Here is a 20,970-nt window from a genome sequence, read left to right as displayed (position 1 = left end):
AGGAAATCGATTTTATTTTCACTCCAGAGTAATCTAGTTGTTTTACTTTATAATAGCATGTGCTATGCACCAAATATGATAATTTTTGTTGAATCTTTCTTATATGTCGGATATATCTAGAATTGATGGTACTATATAATGAGTTCTTACTTTTTAAATATGGTTAGCTATTCTGAAAGATAATTGCCTTTACTTTGATGTTTCTGAAATTGCACATTTTTAAGCTCTTTTGCTAGACTAATATGCAATATATATTTATCTTCTCTGCAAATCTTATTGAGTAAGTTCTGCTTAGTTGAACAGCACTATCAATAAAATCCTGTTTTGTTATATTTACAACCAACAAAATATATGGTTTGTTGACTAAATATTGTCTGTCATTATGACTCAGTAATAGTCCATTTTACAGTACTGTCTGATATTTTCAATTTTATACTTAAACACTGAAATGGACTGACTATCAGTTGAGGTTGACAGCATCATTGAAGCTTTTTCTGTTTTCATTATCAGGTACACTTTCTTTCTTTAAATGCAAATTCAAAGACTTGCTCATCAAATACATTGAGAAAAGTATGAGACAAAAAATCAGGAGACCCGAATTGAGCTTTGCCTCTGCTTTGTAACCACAGTCAGTTTCCTTAACATTTCTGAGTTTTCCTTTCTGTAAAATGAGGAAATGAATATATATCCACCTTGCCTGATAAGATTTCTGACACTGAAATGAGATAATGTATATGAAGTGTTATTAAAACATGGGTTTTATTTCAGTTTTTTCTATAATATACCTTAGTTCACATGTAAATTAGTAGATACTGAGTTATAATTTATAGAATTTTCTGTAGGATTATCTTATGTATTTCTTATTTATAAAGGCAAAGCCTTAATTAATTTCTCTGAGTACATAGTAGTACATGTACATGTACAAATAAAGGGGTCTTTGTGTCTCTTTTTTAGTTTCCCAGTTTTCTACCTCAGAGGTAACCTTCTAGAAGCATTGTATGCAAATGAAAACATAAATGTTCATTATATGCCCCCTGCTCTTACACAGACGGCAGTATATACAACAATATTGTTTTGTACCTTGCTTTTTAACCTAATATATTTTAGGTATCATTTCATAATAGTGCATATACAGTTGCTTTTTTTTTCATTTGTTCAAACAACAAATATTTATTGTCAGGTGTCCTATATCATTTTAGTTTGGAGGATGTAGTAGTGTACAAGATAAACACTTTTTTCTATTCTCATGGACTTTCCACTCTAAGTGGGTATAAACAGTTAAATATATATATTAAATAGTAAATATATTAAATATTAAACATATAATTAAATATATATGTGAAGTGGTGGTAAGTTCTTTGGAGAAAAATAAAAAAAAGATAGAAGAAAAAGGGTGATGGGATGTGTTTTTTTTTTTTTTCCAATGTTTATTGATTTTTGAGAGAGAGAGCAGGAGATGGGGAGAGAGAGAGGGAGACAGAGAATCCTAAGCAGGCTCTGTGCTGATAACAATGAGCCCGATAGGGGACTCAAACTCACAAACCATGAGATCGTGACCTGAGCCACTTAATCAACTTAAGTCACTTAAGTTGGCCACTTAATCATCCAAGTCACCCTGGCACCCCGGGAGGTGTTTTTGTTTTTTAAATTTTTAAATATTTATTTATTTTTGACAGAGAGAGAGAGAGACAGAGAGACAGACAGACAGAGCATGAGTTGGGTAGGGGCAGAGAGAGAGAGAGGGAGACACAGAATCTGAAGCAGGCTCCAGGCTCCAAGCTGTCAGCACAGAGCCCAATGTGGGGCTCGAAGTCACGGACCATGAAAGCATGACCTGAGCTGAAGTTGGACTCTTAACTGACTGAGCCACCCAGGCACCCTGGGCAGTGTTTTTATATATAGGGTTGTCAAGGAAGGCTTCATTATTAAAGTGTCATTTATGCAAAGATCTGAAAGAACTAAGGAGCAAATGATGAGACTGCCTGAGATGAGAATATTCCAGAGCACAGTAAAAGAGAATAAATTAGAGATGGGGACAGAGGAGTAGACATATAGTCATGTAGATTATTGTAAAGACTTTGATGCTAACTGTTAGAGAAATTAGAAGCCATTGAAGATTCTCAGCAAAGGAATGACATGTTTACATGGTTTCCAGCCTTTTGTTATAATAAAGACAGCTTTGGTGAATAACAATGTCAGTTATAGATGTTGATTATTATGTTAATATTGAGTTAATATATAAGTTTTGTAGATTAATAAATTTTTGCTTCTAGATTTCCTATGGCATGAATTTTTTTTTATAAATTATATTTTTTTATAAATTTTTTTCAATGTTTATTTATTTTTGGGACAGAGAGAGACAGAGCATGAATGGGGGAGGGGCAGAGAGAGAGGGAGACACAGAATCAGAAGCAGGCTCCAGGCTCTGAGCCATCAGCCCAGAGCCTGACGCGGGGCTCGAACTCCCGGACCGCGAGATCGTAACTTGGCTGAAGTCGGACGCTTAACCGACTGCGCCACCCAGGCGCCCCCCTATGGCATGAATTTTATCATGCTGAACTTTCAGTGGCTTCGTAGGCCATTAATATTATTAAGTTATCCTAGGATCTGATACCTAAAGTATATTTACAGCTATATATTATGCTTTGTGTTTATTTGGTGTATATATTTCTAATACATAAAACAGAGAAGTTAAGAGATGATTGAGATGATGTTGCAAAAGCCTTGTTAACTTTTCCAAATGTTTTCCAAAAGTCAAGATTCATTAACAGCACTAATCAGGGAAATGCCAGTCAAACCACAATGAGGTATCATCACTTCACACCTGTTAAAATGGCTATTACCAAAAAGTTGAGAAAGAACAAGTGTTGGTGAGGATGTGGAGAAAAAGGAACCCTTGTACACTGTTGGTGGGAATGCAAACTGGTTCAGCCACTGTGGAAAGCAGTATGGAGTTTCCTCAAAAAATTAAATATAGAACTTACCATATGATCCAGCAATTCCATTTCTGGGTATTTATCTGAAGGAAACCAAAATACTAACTTGAAAAGCTATCTCACCCCCATGTTCATAGCAGCATTATTCATAACAGCCAAGATATGAAAACAACCTGAGTGTCCCATCAGTGGATTAAATATAAAGAAGAGGTGGATATATACATACAATGGAATGTTGTTCATGATAAAAGAGAATGAAATCTTGCTTGATATCTTACTGATATCTTCAGTATCAGGTAGAAAAAAAACGCTTAAAATTTCAAAATGCTTTCAATTTATATTTTAACTATTTTCTGTGCTCATATGCATATGCAGTATATATATGGGCCAAATCAAGTAAATAGTAAAAGAAAAGTAACTTTTTCATTTATATGTATCTATATGTCTATATATGTGTTTATGCATAGCACAAACCAAATGCAAAAACTGCTTTTCATTTATATATACATATATTCATATGTGAAAAATATGTGTATATATGTATTTCAAACTTACCTTTTAAATTGTGGCTTTCTTAATATTTTAGCATAAACTAATGGCTAGGGGTTAATTAGCCCTAAAAAGAAAAAAATAAAAGGAGAAAGTTAGGCAAGAATTAAATATCTACTATGATTGATAGAAGGCTTAATCACCCAGAGTCATTCAGTCATTTGGGATACATCAATTGTTTTTTGATTATTTAGTACATGAATATTATTTATGGGGTTTTTTGGAAGGGTGGGTCAAAGGTAAAATGGACTTAGACCTTGCCATTGGCTTTGGTGGGGGAGATGGAACAGAAGTAACTGATTAATAATTAATTAAAAATTGACTGCATTTTTACTTTTATGTATCCATGCATTCAAACATTTCAAAAAATTTAGTTGCCTAGCAGTGCCTAGATATACACTTAGTAAATGATTATAGAGGAAATGAACAGGTACAAAATTTCAAAATAAAATTTGGCAGGTTATAATTGATGCCACTCAGTTAAAAAATGGTTTAAATGTTGAAGTTGGTTTCTGTGCAATATTTCTCACTTTATAAATAATAATGGAAGTGATATTTTACCAGAGTGACAAAGTCTTTAGTGGTTACAGAGTTAAAGATTGCAATGTGTGACTGCAATAGAATCATTATAGAGTGTGCTCCAGCTGCTGAGCCAGGCTTCTTGGGTTTATATCACTGTTCTACCACTTAATAACTGTGTGATGTTAGGCAAGTTAGGGACTTTTCCTGCCATCTTTCCCCAATGTGTAACATGAGAATTACAGTTTTACCTACTCTTGGATTCATTGTAAGAAATGGTTAAGTTTACACATTTGAAGCACATAGAATAGTCTCTGCCACTTAGCAAACTAATGTTGTCCTTTATTTATTATTTTTTTTAATGTGCATTATATTTTTGAGAGAGAGAAAGAGAGAGAGAGAGAGTGAGTGAGTCTGAGCAGGGGAGGGGCAGAGGGAGAGGAAGACAAAGAATCTGAAGCAGGCTCCATGCTCTGAGCTGTCAGCTTGAACTCACAAATTTTGAGAATGACCTGAGCTGAAGTCAGCTGCTCAACCAACTGAGCCACCCTGGCACCCCTGCTATTATTGTCTTTTAATAGCTGATACTTGACTGTTTGATTATCACAGAAATGATAATGATTTAATATGTGTGCCTATTCTTCTGCTAGTCTTTATTTATTCTTTAGTCTTTTAAAAATTTTTTATAAGAGCCAGCCACATTTTATTTTATTTTATTTTATTTTATTTTATTTTACTTTATTTTATTTTATTTTATTTTATTTTATTTTATTTTATTTTAATGTTTATTTATTTATTTTGAGAGAGAGAGAGCACTAGTGAGCGCAAGCTGGGGAGTGGCAGAAAGAGAGAAGAGAGAGAATCCCAAGCAGCCTCTATGCTGTCAGCACAGAGCTCAATGCAGGGCTCAGTCCCACAAACTGTGATATCATGACCTGAGCCTAAATCAAGAATTGGATGCTTAACCGACTGAACCACCCAGGTGCCCCTGTTCCTTAGTCTTGTCATTAAGCATAAATATTTTCTTTTAAAAATGTATGCTATTAATTTTTAGATGATAGATAAGCAGTTTGGGATCTACTCTGTACTTAAAGTATGTTGTCTTTTGGCCACAATAGATTACAAAACATTTTTTAAAATATTTATTTATTTTTGAGAAAGAATGTGAGGGTGGGAGGTAGAGAGAGGGGGACAGAGGATCTGAATCAGGCTCCACACCAACAACAGTCAGTTTGTGGGGCTCAAACCTACAAACCATGAGATCATGGCCTGAGCCCAAGTCGGATGGTCAACTGACTGAGCCACCCAGATGCCCCAATTACAAAATATTTTAAAAATAAAAGATCATGTCATTCACTCGGGATTATGTATTGCTGACATCAATAGGCTTGACCACCTAATCTTTTTTTTTTCCCCCCAGAAAAAGAGAGAGGGAGAGCGGGGGGGGGGGGGGCCAGATGGAGGGGGATAAAAATCTTAAGCATGCTTAGTATGGAGCCGGATCTTATGACCCTGGGATCATGACCTGAGCTGAAATCAAGAGTTGGATGCTTAACTGACTGAACCACCCAGGCACCCCCACCTAACTTTTAAAAGAATTTTTTATTGTTATTACCTTAATTACTTGAAGCTCACTTTTTCCTACTACACTGTTAAAGTTTGTGTTTAAAATTTTGTACAAAGCAACTTTTATAAAAGCATCACTTATAATCACATTTTAATACCAGTTTCCTTTTATAGTTTAATGTGAATGAAAGAAAAAAATCCTTAAATACCATTATATTTTATGATTATTTATTCATTCATGAAATAGCATTTTTCTTTTAAGTTTATAATTATGGAAAATTCAATTAACAGCTTTCAATAGATTGACTTTAAAAATAACTCTTCTTGTAAATTTATGCAATATTATTATTCATTATATCAGTTGAAATCTGGTTTACTCATACTTCTTTTGTCCTTTCCTGTCAGTATTATTTAAATGTTCTCTTTGTAGCAGCAGGGCAGGGTGGAGAAACAGGGAATTTGAGTGAAATCAGTCTGAGTTTATTTGCTGTTAGGTGATTTTTTACCCCACCCCCAATGTTAGTTTCTTCATCACTAAAATGTGGTTACTAATATGCACCTCATAGGATCCTTATCAGTACTAAATGAATGAATGCAAAGGCAAAGGCATGTTAAAGAGTTCTAGACATAGTTAGGAAGGTGCTTGGTGCACATTTAGCTTTTCTTCCTTTTTTTTCCCCCTTTTTGCCTTTTCTCTGTCTTTCTGTCTTTTGTCTCTTCCACCTTTGCCCCATTTCTCTTCCTTTCTCTTCTGCCTGTTAAACACAATTAACCAGCTTCTATGAATATTGTATGCCGTGTATGGAGACATCTGCAGATAATAAAGTCTGTGCATTCATAGCTCTACATTTAGGAGGCAGAAAATGAATAAACAACTGATTAACAAGAAAACATCAGACTTAAATGCTGTGATGAAATTGACCATTAATGTTCCTTAGGCTTTAGCCCTCAGCCCTTGGTTTTAAATCCTTTCTTTGTAGTCATGTATCTGTGGGCTTTTTTCTCCTTCTGTCATCATTTAAACATCAGATGATAACTCCTGAATCTTCATTTCCAAAGAAATTGGGAATACTGGAATGCCAGTCAACAGAAAGATGAAAAATGAAAGCAGAGAAATTAAGGGACTTATACAAGTTTACACCAAAAAGGTTAAATGTAATAAAACATTTAAATTTATTAACAACAATTTCATTATTATTCTCAAACTAATTAGATTTTCTTCCTGTGATTCCCCCCACACCCTCCCCCCCCCCCCCAGATTAACTGTTTACCTAACTGGCATTCATTCTTTGTTAGTTAAAAAAAAAACAAAAACAAAAAACAAAAAACAGGGACACCTGGGTGTCTCAGACGGTTAAGCGTCCCACTCTTGGCTTTGGTTCAGGTCATGATCTCTCGCATGTGTCTGCACTGACAGTGCAAAACCTCCTTGGGATTCCCTCTCCCTCTCTCTCTCTCTGCCCTCCACCTCAGCTCACACTTTCTCTCTCTCTCAAAAATTAAATAAACATTTTAATGCAAATACATTGTTTGAAAACACAAGAAAATTTAATTATCTGAAGAAAAAGGCTATTTAGTTACATGACTGATTTGTCATAATAATTATGAATAATAAAATTGCTAAAAATTTCCATTTATAAATAAATACAGTTTCCCTTTGTCCTATACTATAGTTTTGTTTTGTTTTTACACCCATTGAAAATAAATCAATTAAAAAGCAAGTACTTGGCATATAAGCCATTGCATCACATGTTCAGGACATTATTTTAAAAATTTTTAAATAATTTAATTTCTGTTATCCTGAAAAAAAATTATTACAGACTCTACAATTTATTTTCTACTTATTTTTAAGCTGAATAACATTTATCTTAAAATTATGTATGATAATGTTGTTATTTTTTAGCTTGAATTGTGAGCAGAAGTTTGATCTTGCATGTAGAGAAAGATTTGTATTTATCTCTAAAGGCTTTTGTTGTAAATATTGAAAATTATTTTATGACATTAATTTTTAACTTTAATTGAAGGATTTTATAAAGAGAATATGTGAATATTATTATTTATTGATTCATTTGGTGCCTAATGAAAGATTTAAATCCTAATAAATTTTTTTTAATATGGTCTTCTGCAGAAAATTGTTTATAGTGTTAGTATTTCAAACATTAAGACCCAACTGTTAATTTTTAAAATCATCGGTTTACTTTGCAAATCCCAGGTGAATGATAAGATCTTAGATTAGGAAAGGTTTTCTCTGTCAGAATATATCTAGAGATCTTTTAGAGTCTAATTCTACCAGATAAGGTTTTAAAGTTGCTTAAAAGTCACTTAATCCTTGGAAGGAGAAACAATTCCGTAAGAAAGAATGATTTACACTTAAGTATTTTACTATGTGGTAGAGGCTTCATGGAGGCTACAAGAAGAATATAAACAGATTTAGATCCTTTGATCTGCCTTCATTTTAAACTTGAATTAATACTGTAATACTGATGATAACATTTGAACAACTAGGAGGTTACATTGTTTAAAACTGCATAGTTAAGGGGCTCCTGGGTAGCTCAGTTGGTTAAGCATCCAACTCTTAGTTTTGGCTCAGGTTGTCATTTCATGGTTTGAGCCCCGAGTTGGGCTCCACGCTGATAGCACAGAGCCTGTATGGATTCTCTCTCTCTGCCCCTCTTCCTTGGCTCTCACTCGCTTGCTCTCTCTCTCTCTCTCTCTTTCTCAAAATAAATAAGTAAATTTAAAAGAAAAATAAAACAGCATAGTTAAGAAATAAGATTATTCAGATAGACTAATGGAGAAGAATGCCCAAAGAAGCTCCTATTTATATAGGATGCTAATATAGGAATATGAGTATTTAAGGTGAACAAAATTATTCTATACATTTGATAGGTACCAATTTAGATCTTAAGGTCATACCACATAAAAAGTAAATTTCAAATGTATTACTCAAAAAAATAAAGGCACAAAATATGAGTGAACATTTTTCTGTGTTGGAAAACAAACTGAATTAAAAATCTGAGTAAAAACGGGGAATTTGTGCTGCAAATATGGCAAAGGATTAATTTTTTTACATGTAGAAGTGAGTCACCTAAATTGGTTTATAAAATAGTAAAGTACCTATTATAAGTGGGAAAAGAATATCAATAAGAAATTCATAATAGAGAAAATATAAAGTTTAATAAAAATACCAGAAAAGAATTCAACTCCACTAATAATGAAAATAATGATTAAGAAATGCAATTAGAAAATAATGATTTATTTAATTTGCCTGTCACTATCCAGAATGGCCTCCTTCCAACCTGTTCTCCATACTCCAAAGTCATCTCTTAAAATTTCAAACAAGAACAAATCTGGTTATATTGAGCCCCTCAGAATGGCTTTAATGACTTCTTATGACTTTTAGTCTAAAAACCAGTGTCTCTAAATGGCCTGCCTAAAGGCCTTATGTTGTTTGGTCCCAACTGTGGACTCTGACCAATCAGAATGGACACTGGTCATAACCACCAGGTGTGTCTCCATGGAAGGAAGAACAGAAAAAGAAATGAAGATATAAGATGTGAAGGCCTGAGAGAAAAATCTTGGGGGCAGTTCAGGGGCTAATTGTATTAATCTAGTTAAAGAACAAGTTGTTGGAGAAGGTAGTAAGAGTTTTATAAGAAGCTATCAAGTGTGGTCTGAAATCACACAGATGCAGCAATTCTCTTTGCTAAGCCCCAAGTTAGGAATGGTAGAATGATGCTGAAGGTAAGCACGAATAAGCATCATTGGAGATGAAGGCATCCAAAGAACTTTGAGACTTTGGGCATAAAAATTCATGATAATGTTAGGTATTGCAAAGACCTCAGTAAATGAGGTCGAGTGTCTGAGAGAGGCCAGTAGATTATAGCATTGAGAGTGAAAATGCCCTGGCTTCATTTATGCTGTTGTTATAAATACTTCATCTCTTACAATTATTTTCTCTTTAGTAATTAGAGATGCTGGTGCTTAACACAGTACCTGGCAAAGAGTAGATGCATAAACTTTTCTTCAATATGCCTGATGTTGTAAAATGAAACTATCAGCGGTTAGATTCCAGTTTTTAGAAAAATGCTGGGCTCTGTCTTTGCATATTTTGGTATATAAGCATGAAACCGAACAAAACACCTACTCAAATAATGTAGAGGGGCCAATTATTCCAGAATATGTTTTAGAAAGTAATAAAGTCTTTATAACACTGATGGAAAGGAAAGAATGCAGAGAAATAGCCTTGGCTAGTGTATTTATCACTTGTAGATTGGTGAAGGCAAAAAATTTAGTATTTTGAATCATTTAAGCAGGGCCAACATGCATTATGTCCTCAATAATATCTTAGTCACTACAACCATTTGGAAAAACTATTTGGCAATACCTACTAAAAACAGACATGCACATACCCTGTATCCCAGTACATCGACTCCTGGGCATAGATCCAATAGAAATGAATGCATATATTACCCAAAAGTCATGTACAAGAATATTCACAGGAGCACTATTTATAATAGACTCAAACTGGAAGCTGCCAAATGTCAACAGTAGAATAGATAAGTTGTAGAATATTTACCCAGTGTAATATTCTGCAGTAATAAGAATGAGCAAATTAAAACTACATATAGCAGTATGGATGAATCTTAAAAACTTAATATTGAGTGAAAGATACCAGACAATATGTATTTTGTGATTTAATTTATCTGGAGTTCAAAAATAGGCCAAACTAATCGATGATATTAGAATTTAGGATAGTGGTTATCCTTGTTGGGGTGGGGGGGTGGGTGACTGAAAGGCATACAGAAGGCTTCTGGAATACAAAAATGACTTGTTTTTTGATCTGTGTTCTGGTTACAGGGACCTTTTCAATCTGAAAAATTCATAAACTGTACACTTTGATTTGTATACCCTGTTGTATACATCTTGTACTTCAACCAAATATTTCAGAAAAATATTGTTCCAATTTAGCATGGGACCAATATGAAAGCATGCTCAACTCTATATGTATATGTTAGTTTTTGTCTCTGTGTTAGGCTGTTTATGGCTGTCTTTTCAGAATTACTTGGAAGGAGGGGGAGTGCTTAAGTTACACAGGCCATCCTTTTATCTCCCTGTCACCCATTCCCTTCCCATATAATGATATTTCTTCTGGGACCATACACCTCCCTCCCTTCCTTTCTCTTTTCTTAACAGGCTGTAGTTAACTATGTTTGTTGAGAAAGTGTTGTGTCTTTCAAGTCTCTTGGGTTGAAAAAAGTTCTCTTGAGGACTATTGGGAAAAGGATGTTGCCTTCAACTCTTTTAAATTCTGAATGCCTCTTGGAAAAGTAGCCTATTAAGCATTGCCAGATATTAATACGTACCTCAAATCAGGGGCTTAGAGAGCTGAAGAAAGTGGGAGCCACGTTGAAAAGTGGGTAGTGCAAGCATGGCAGTTCTAACACAGGCAGCCTAGTGACTGGGTGTGGTAATTGAAAGGAAAGTTAGAGATTGCTGAACATGAATTTAGTCTATTTCATAATTTTGTCTAAGCCTGGCTCTTCCCTTTTCGAAAGTGCTTCAGGTTGAGAAAAGTATGTGGACAAAAAATAGAACAGAGAATGCTAAGGAAAGGGTCTTAAAATGTTGGAAAGGAGAACTGACTTCTTATAGCCAGGAATGTGAGGGGGCTACCGGTGAAAACAAATGGGCTTAGCAAGGGCAAGAGGGTTATGGAGAAGGTGGGTAACTTGGGGAGGTAATTGAAATGAAGTAGGCTATAGATGATGAAGGGTGGCTAGTTTCAGAAGTCAGTGGCCAAAGGACTAAGAACAGGATTGGTAGAGATTGAAGGTCTGGCAGAATCCAATGAGACCCCACTTGGTAAGAAAAAGCTTTAGTTGTCTTTTGAGAAATTTAATTAATCTGATAGTCACTAGAATCTTCGTTGTTCCAAATAGACAGAAGGTACTGAAACTCTGGCAGTTCAAATGATTTGTGTTCTTTTTTCTTTTCTTTTTCACATATTAGATCCAGTCTCTATGGAGCCAGATCATTGTTCTTATCCCACAAAGGAGTTTTTTGTTTTTGAAAAGGGGATAATTTAGGCTCTTCTAATTGAAACTTGATTTTGGAGGAAATTCCTGTTTCCCTCCATCCTTTGTCTCTAAGGCTATTAAGGAATAATCAAGAAAGGAAAAAAAGAGAGATCTGATGAGGGGAGAACAGAAATGAGAAACAGATGAGGGGAAGAAGCTGAATAGAGGTGAAGAACATGAAAGGTAAAGAACTGAAGAGACAAAAGAAAATACAGAAATAAGAGGTAGGTCAAAGATGAAAGAGAAAGGGACTAGGAAAAAACAGCTGACAGAGGAGAGCACATGAATTTAAAATAAAATAAAAATATTGAAGCAAGCTAACTTAAGTGTGTCAAAATTTTTGCTTTAAAGAGTTCAGTAAAATCTGGGGCGCCTGGGTGGCTCAGTTGGTTAAGCGTCTGACTTCAGCTCAGGTCATGATCTCGTTGTCTGTGCTGACAGCTCAGAGCCTGGAGCCTGCTTTGGATTGTGTGTCTCCCTCTCTCTCTGCCCCTCCCCTGCTCACACTGTCTCTCTCTCAAAAATAAAGAAACATTGAAAAAAAAAAAAAGTTCAGTGAAGTCTATCAATGGATACAATTTGTGGTTCAGATACTTAGTAAAATTCATTCTCATATTTTCAAGTTTTAAGTCAAGAGCCAAATTATACTAACTTAAGAAAATTGGTTTCTATCTAGTTATTTGATTAACACTAAGTTATTCATTACCAAATGTTTTTATTGGGTGGTATTTAAGAGGAAAATGTTACAGTGGAACATTTTGATGTTTACTTTAATAATGTAGTCCCTCCCAACAGAAATCTGAAATATCATAATTTATTATGGCATTTGTGGATAGAGTGTATGGATGAGTATAGATTTTCATTATACATATAGTTACTTCAATTTGCTATTATGTCACAGTTATTTAGATAGAGCTTATTTTAGCAATGTTTAATTATTACAGATATCTATACTTTTTGATATTGTGAGCCTTTTTCAGTTTTATTATAAAATATTCATAGTCTTCGGCATTTATTAGTCTTCAGTGCAAGTGTACTATTAGAAAAAAATTTGCTAGATAACTCTTATCACGTTCACTCATGGTTAGAGAATATAGATGAAATTCAAATAATCTTGAAAACTCTTAGTGTGATCGCTTTTTGTCCTCCCTTTGTGCATACTAGAATTATGTAGACTTTTCGTAACTATAATCAATTTCATATCATAATTGATCATGTTTTCAAGGATTTAGTTTCTAAACTTAAAACTAAAAAAAAATTAATTGAACATGGGCTTCTATATTTTGATCAGGTGGTCTTTTTAATATGATGCAATGAGTATTTTATATCATCTTTTATTTGTATAGTTGTCATTTATTAAACATGTATTTAATCAGAAAGGCTCTTTGCCAGTCTATTTTGATAATAATAAAAGTGATGAGGTTTTTTTTTTTATTTTAGAGACTAATGGTATAGATATACTATTCAAACATGTTGATTTTGACTTTTCACTAGCTATTGCCCTCACCAAGGGAATACCTATGTACTTTGTAGCATCTTATGATAGCATACAATTTAGAGGTCTCCTTTTAATTTAGTGATTCCTTATTATAATTGAAAAATAGTGCTAGGGAATTATTTCTATTCTGAAAGATATACCATGCTTTTAAGGTGATGGAGCAAATTGTGCAAATACCTAAGATATTTGGTTTATGAGAAGTAAAACCAAAATGGGCTAGACATACCGTGAAACAACACTGGTCTTTTGTTCTCCTTAAGAATTTGAGACCTAATTTAATTTGTGTCTGCCTTTCCTGATAGGTTTCTTGGGTGATCTTCAGGGATGTTGCATCTTTACCAGCTCCCAAGGTCAAAGTCAGGGACAGCTTTGACTGTTAGCAGTAGTACAACATGATTTGGGATTCAAATGATAAAAACCAAAGAACATGAGGGAGTCTTTCTGTGTCCTTCCAGTTTTCTTTATAGCTCTTCAACTGATTGGCAGGAATTGAAAAAGAGCTAAAGCTTTAGGGTTCAGCAGTATCCTTTCTGAGAAAAGCAGCCCAGGGGTACCTGGGTGGTTCAGTGGGTTGGGAATCCAACTTTGATTTTGGCTCAGCTCTTGAGCTGAGGATTGTGGAGTTGGGTTCTGCACTGAGCATGGAGCCTGCTTGGGATTATCTCTTTTTCTCTGAAAAACAAACAAACAAAAAAGAGCCTTAAAAAAAAAAATTTTTTTTTTTTAAATAAAAAAGGCAGCCCATTAGAATGACCATGTGTAGGGGAGTTAAAGTGGCAGGGAGCATGATGTCACCAATTATAGGTTATCAGGTTTATGTCTTAAACTGTTAGGAGAAAAGTCTGTTAGCTCTGGAAATGTGTAAATGGCAGGTTACAAGGCTTTTCGTATAGATTTATATTTGCTTATTTATGTGCTTGTGTTCATTCACTCATTCATTCATTTTCTGCCTCAGTCCCCTGAGTATTTGAGGTAGCTAATGCTAACAAAATTCAGCAAAATATAAACAGAAACTAAAATCAGAACCAGGAAAAATAGAGGTTGTAACATGTTATCAAGACTGGGAGAAAGACTACATAGATCATAGCATGTAGTTACTACACTTGAGCTATTATTTTGTCTCTAAGCTTCCCAAAGGCCAAAATGAAAAAGGAGATTAAGTCATATAACACTTACTCTTAAATAAAAGAAAGCATGTCACATTGAAGGGGAAGCACAGCTTTTCATTGCATTTAGCTCTAATAGAATTTCCTACTGGAGGCTTTAACACTGACTTCTCAGTGACAGTGCCCTTGTCAGTATCACCACAGCTAATGCAGGAGGGAGATTCATAACACCATCTCTTGCAGAATCTAGAATCCCTCAGTGGAGATGGAGGCCCTAACACCGAAATCAGTTCTGTGGGGGTCTAAGAATACAGCTGTTTATACACTGGTTTCATCCAAGAAGTATTTGTTTGAAGGGTTTGAAGGTGAATGTGTAAGATCAGAAGAATTTACTAGTAAATTTATTAGCTGATTTTATTTTTTTAAATTTTTTTTAACGTTTACTTATTTTTGAGACAGAGAGAGACAGAGCATGAACGGGGGAGGGTCAGAGAGAGGGAGACACAGAATTTGAAACAAGCTCCAGGCTCTGAGCTGTCAGCACAGAGCCCGACGCGGGGCTTGAACTCACTTACCGCGAGATCGTGACCTGAGCTGAAGTCGGCCGCTTAACCGACTGAGCCACCCAGGCGCCCCTATTAGCTGATTTTTTTTAAAAAATTGAAAGCCTGTTCTTTGAGAGTTTTTGGAAATGTTTTATATATGAAGGTAATTTGTATATGTTTGTGAAAATATAACCCTCATAAAATTATTCAAACCTTATTTCCTGTTATGGTTAAAAACTATTACTGATGATTAAAAGAAAGTTATCAGTGTCAAACTTCAACTTTTGCTTGCAATTTTTATGATATACTGTACTTATTAATGTCATGCTGTTTTCCACCTTAATTTCACTTTGTAATTTCTTTTGTTGGGTTTAGGTGTGGTCACTCTTTGTGCAGACTTTAAAGATAGGTAGTTAAAGAGGGCTACAAATCTATTATATGAAACGTATTCCATTTTGGAGGGAGTTGTTTTCTTTTTCCCTTTGTTTCTTTTTTTTTAAGGTTTATTTTATTGTTTTACTATTTATTTATTTATTTATTTATTTATTTTTGAGAGAGAGTATGAGTAGGGAAGGGACAGAGAGAGAGGGGGACAGAGGATCTGAAGTGGGCTCTGCGCTGACAACAGCAAGCCTGATGAGGGGCTCCAACTCACAAACCGTGAGATCATGACCTGAGCCAAAGTCAGATATTCAACCTACTGAGCCACCTGGGTCCTCCAGAGGAAGTAGTTTTCTAAACAATATGATAAAAATTTATTGCAATTCAAAATTTAAAAGTTTTCAAAAGATCAAAAGACACCTGATTCGGGTCATTAATAGTTGGCAGTGTAAAGCCTCTAATATGTCATTTAAGGAAAATTACTAAAAGGAGCTGTGTGCTAGACATAAAATATTGTTATTGGCAAATAATACTGTAGGGAAGGTGCTATTCCTACATTTCATATGAGAATATTGAAGCTTAAAGAGGTTAAGCAATTTGTTCAGAATCAGAGTGACAGATTCAAACTCAAAATTTTCGGACAGTGTAACCTAAATTCTATCTGAACAGTGACTTGTAGTCAGAGACAAATTAGTTCAAATCCTCTCTTTGATATTAAATATATGACCACAGGCAAAGTTATGCAATCCTTCTGAGCTCAGTTTCCTTATAGGTAAAATGTGGCAAGTCACAGAAACTTCACAGAATTATTTTGGAAATTAATGAGATAATGTTTGTATAAATTAGCAGAGTGCCTGGCATGTAATTAAACTCAATAAATAGCTATAAGGAAAGGATAAGTTACCATGATATCTCCTAAGTGAGTTTTTTCAGTATATTTAGGTTGGAAGCTATATTTCACTTTAACATATTGTAATTCTTTTTCATAATATAATACTTAAAGATAAGAAATTACCAGACCTAAAGCTAAGAAATTACCAGCAGGTGGAGCTCAGTGTCAGAGAAACCAAATTTCTGAAATTGGGATATTTTTCACTTTCTGTTTTAAAAATAAAACTAAATAAATGCGTATCGTTTTGAAATGTATATGTGAAAGTTTTCTATTTTTAACATGCCTACCAGAAGTCATCACCCTGTAACATAGTTCTTAAATATGCAAAAATAATGTTTAATTATTGGTATCATAATGAATTCTTTGTTATATCATGATGACCATTCATGTGCACGAGTAAGACATGCTTGAAGTGAACTTCATTAGTATGGACTCACTTAGAATTTGATAATTTCATTCAGTAATTGGACTGATAATATCAAATTTAACTGCTCAAAATGTGCCACTTTCATAGGTTTCCACTTCTTAGTAAATGGTATCACCTGTAATCAGCTGCTCAAGCCAAAATCTTGGGAATCACCTTTGTGTTCACTTTTTCTCAAATCTCACATCCACTCCATCAGCAAGTTCTCTTGCTGCCACCTCCAAAATAAAACCCAAATCCCACCTCCTGTCATTGTCTCCACTGTGATCATCCTAATAAAAAACAGCATAAATTGTGGCCTGGACTACCTGCTAACGGTTCCCTTGCCCTTCTTCCATTTCCTTTTCCATATAGTAACTAGAGTCATCTCAATGTGATCTTATCTATCTCCTGCTTACGACTCCAGTGGCTTCCCTTGGTAACTAACATAGAATTCGAATATCTTATCATCGCCTAAACTGTGTGTTCTGGTCCCTACCTGTCTCCTTCCAGTATAGCCTGCCTCCATCTCATCTCCCACATTGTAGCCTTTCTGACCATGTTGCCCCTCACTTGCCAAACTTCTTCTCATCTCAGGGCCTTTCTCTTTTCTCTCCCTTTAATATTCTTTCACTAGTTTTTCATATGACTGGCTGTCTTCTTTCCATCATTTCACCTTAAATATCATTCCTTGGAGATATCTCTCACTGCTGTAGCTCTAACGGGCTCTGTTCTTATCTGCCTACCCCTGCCAGCAATATTTATCCTATTGCCCCTTTTCACTTCTTACGTAGCACTTACTTCTAGTGTCTTTACTCCTTCTCCTCCTCCTCCTCCTCCTCCCCCTATTTTGTTGGCTAACATTTACTATATAGTAGGATTCTTCTAAGCATTTCTATGCATCAATTACTTTAATATGTGCATTTATATGTAGTAACTCATTTACTCATGGTGTTTGTTTATGTGTGTATGTTTTTAGTATCTATTTTCTTCCTCTATAAGCCCTGCCAGCTTCCCAAACCGTAGCTCCAACAAGACAGGCATTTTAATTTTGTTTACTGCTATTTCCTTAGCTTTGTGCAGTACTTGGCACATAGAACAGGGTCTGTAAATATTTTTTGAGTACTGGCAAGCTCTTAGAACCCATAATAACAAATAGAGTCATCAAATATTAAAATAATCTTCTAGGGGAAAGAGAACATTTTCTAAGGAAGAAATCATGCCTGACTGATTGTTCTTAGAGTTCTTGTATATGAAGATAATAGGGCATAAACTTAGGTTTTAGAAAAGACTTTGAGAATGCTCTTTACCAGAGATGACTAGTAAGTCACCATTGGATGGGAAATATGCTGACCCCAAGAAAAGGGTCAGAAATCAAAGCGTAAGAGTAAATTTATATTTAGTTAAGTGCAAAAATTAAAGATCAAGGTGTCTCAGCAATGAATAACCACATCTATTATGGGTTGAATTGTGTCCTGCAAAAAGAGATGTTAAAATCCTAATACCCAGTACCTGTAAATATGACAGGACTTATAGATGTAATGAAGTTAAGATGAGGTCATCAGAGTAGTCTGTAATCCAACACAACTGGTGTCTCAATAAGAGAAGAGAGACTGACCTACAGGGAATAAAAGCCATGTAAAGACAGAGGCAGAGATTGGAGTTATGCTGCCATAAGCAAAGGGTTGCCTGCAGCTACCAGAAGCTATGAGATACAAGGAGGGATCCTCCCCCAGAAAGTTTGGAGGGAGCATGGTTCCTGATGACACTTGGATTTCAGACACTGAGCTCTAGATCTGTGAGAAAATAAATTTCTGTTGTCTTAAGCCCAGTTTATGGTACTTCGTTATAGCAGCCCTAGGACATTAATACAACATCCACTGTGTTTGTTATCTTTATAAGTGATCTGGAAGATTGCCTGGTGAGGTATCTAGATGACATTAAATTTTTCTGTTCTGAAAAGCAAAACTAATGGGTATTAGATGATCATAGGAGACATACCTGAGTTAGCTTTTCTCTGGGCTAGACCAAGAAGCAAGAAATCTAGCTACCATAGATTTTATATTCCTTGAGTGTAAACATCAGTTCTGATTTTTTTTTATCAACAAGATTGTTTCTTGATTTAAATTTTGTTATTTTTATGAGCCTGTGAATTTATGTGGCAGGTACCTAGTAAATGCTAAATGAATATTGAAAGAGTAAATGAATCAGACCAAACAGGAAATAAGAGATAAAGGTAGGAAAATATAAGTATATAAGTAAGTTTGTATATGTAAAAATCTGAATTAGGTTTAAAATGATCTAGGGGAAAAATGAGACCAAGGAAAGAATATTGAGCATTGGAATGTATTGTTGAGTGTATCAACCCTTTGGCAGAAAGACAAAATTAATGAGTTGCTAATACATCCTTTGAGACTCTTTCTTGGCAATAGAATACTTATGGTGAGGTGGAACAGGGAACTAGCTTAAATAACATAATATAATGGTTAATTGCATGGATTCTGGAGCAGAGTTGCTTGGGTTTGAATTGTGGGTTAGCCACTTACTGGCCGTGTAACCATGGCAAGTCTGTGCCACCAAGCTTTCTGTGCCTCAGTTTTCTCATCTGTAAACTGGGGCTTGTAATAGAACCTGTCACATAGGATAATTGTACGTGATTAAGTGAGATAATCCACCTAAAATGTTTAGAATAATGCCTGGCTCATAAGAAGCTCTCTATCCCATGTTATCTATTATTATTTGTTAAATGCAACATTTTAGAGAATTCTCAGAATATAAAATACAACTTTCCCCTGATGGACATGATTGAAAGGTGAATTGTTATGAACAACAAAATAAAAATATGGGTATATTTAAAATAGAAAAATAGAGTAAATTATACAAAGAGGTAAATTTTATTCTTTTTATTTATTTTTAAATTACACTGGCTTAGAAAGGAAGGCTAAGGACTTAAAGGAGGAGATGTTATGACAGAGCTGTGAACCCAGGAAAGTTTTACTGAGTAAGACTTTGTATAGTAGGTTTTTCTTGCTTTTCCTTTTTTTCTTACTTAAGAAATAATTAATTAAAAAGCCCCGGATTAAGAAGAGCTTTGTAGCACAGCTGTTTGCACGGTGTTGTTTTAAGAAGTGCTTAAAAATTTGGTTTATTTTCAGAGATCTCAAGATCCAAGTTCCTGAAGCAGAAAGACTTATTTAGGTTGTATAGGAAGGAAACTACTTATTAAAAAAAAAAATTGGAAAATAGATCTGTTTCTTAAATAATAGATCTTAACGCATGAGGATTTTCTTTTCATTGCTGGATAAACAGTAACAGTTGTCGGATGTATCCATTCCTCTTTTTCAGAACTGAGGGGTATACTTCCATGCCAACAGGGGGAGGTAGTATCAAATAGGAGATCCAGATTTATGTCTCTTCTATCTTGCATTTGGCTCTGACAGGAAGGTCTGTGGACAAATTGATTTCTGTGGGCCCACCATCAGCAGCTCTTGCTAAGATTTGAGATGGAGAAGAAAAATACATGTGTGTATTGTGAGAATAGGCTGGAGGCTGGTTGTGTCTCCGAGTCCTGTAAAAATTGTGCTTTAAGGCACAGTTTTGAGAGTTCCTCTCCTTCCACATCAGAAGCCAAAAGAGATCAGGTAAGGGGGAAGGCTGTCTCAGGCGTACTTTAGTCAGGATGCAGAAATCATCTAAGAGTCCAGCGAATCCTTCACTTTAAGCTGCCTCTTCAAATGGGAAGAGTAAGTTTTCTTGATTGCTGAGTATGATCGTAGTCAAAATTCTTTCGAAGGAATACTATCACTTGATACCAAACGAGCCCATTAAAAAAGCGAAAGTCGCTTGTTTTCTATTTCTCTTTAATTTTATTTATTTTCTTTATTCACCCCTCACATTTGAGAAAAATATGTGCTTTCTACTACGCCAAAACATGGGACGGGGAAAAAAAAGTGTACCTTTGTGCAATATCTGAGGAGAAGCATTGTTCAATTTAAACTCTGTGAGGGTATTAAGATTTTTGTTTTCCACATTTCAGTTTTTTTAACAGCTGGTGAGTGCAGTTTTACCTTCATATTTTCAGTTTCTGTGAGGAAGCGGATATTATATTTTTCTTGATAAATAATAAAAAATTGGTGACAGTACAAGATGAAGCTTTTCACTATGACATATAACTATAGTTCAATGTTAATTTTATAATCAATTCTTATGGTTGCTTAATTTAGTAACCTGGAACACTAATTTCTTAATATTTTAATGTATAACATATAATTCTATGAATAATAGGAATTGAGTCCTATCTTAAAAGTATTATGTTAGTAAAGCATTATATTTACACATTATTTTGCATTTGAAGCTTAAATGCCTACATCCTCCAGATTCCTTAATTAAAAATAGTTTACCCGTATATTTTAGGATGTCATTCTCCCAGATTCACTATGTTAGGAAAAACAAATTCTGGCCTTCAAATAAGAATGGAAAATGTTAAGAGTACTCA

The 20,970-nt window shown here is 34.8% G+C and overlaps 1 protein-coding gene across 4 annotated transcripts in view; it reads left to right on the top strand.

Annotated features, from left to right (window-relative positions):
• FER (FER tyrosine kinase) overlaps positions 1-20,970 on the top strand; it is a 437,513-nt gene that overhangs the window by 139,465 nt on the left and 277,078 nt on the right. The window contains exon 1 of one of the 4 annotated variants that reach the window (XM_040447056.1): positions 19,964-20,116. The exons of the other annotated variants lie outside the window; for them this stretch is intronic. Coding sequence (XP_040302990.1) covers positions 19,979-20,116 — 138 coding nt within the window. The 5' untranslated portion in view covers positions 19,964-19,978. Of the gene's footprint in view, positions 1-19,963; positions 20,117-20,970 lie in introns of those variants that run through there. 4 annotated transcript variants of the gene reach the window in all.

The sequence above is a fragment of the Herpailurus yagouaroundi genome, unplaced genomic scaffold (assembly GCF_014898765.1).
Source record: "Herpailurus yagouaroundi ecotype Mexico unplaced genomic scaffold, PumYag 29, whole genome shotgun sequence".
NCBI classification, from domain to species: Eukaryota; Metazoa; Chordata; class Mammalia; order Carnivora; family Felidae; genus Herpailurus; species Herpailurus yagouaroundi.
Note: the sequence above shows the minus strand (reverse complement) of the source record. Positions and strands in the feature narration are given on the sequence as shown.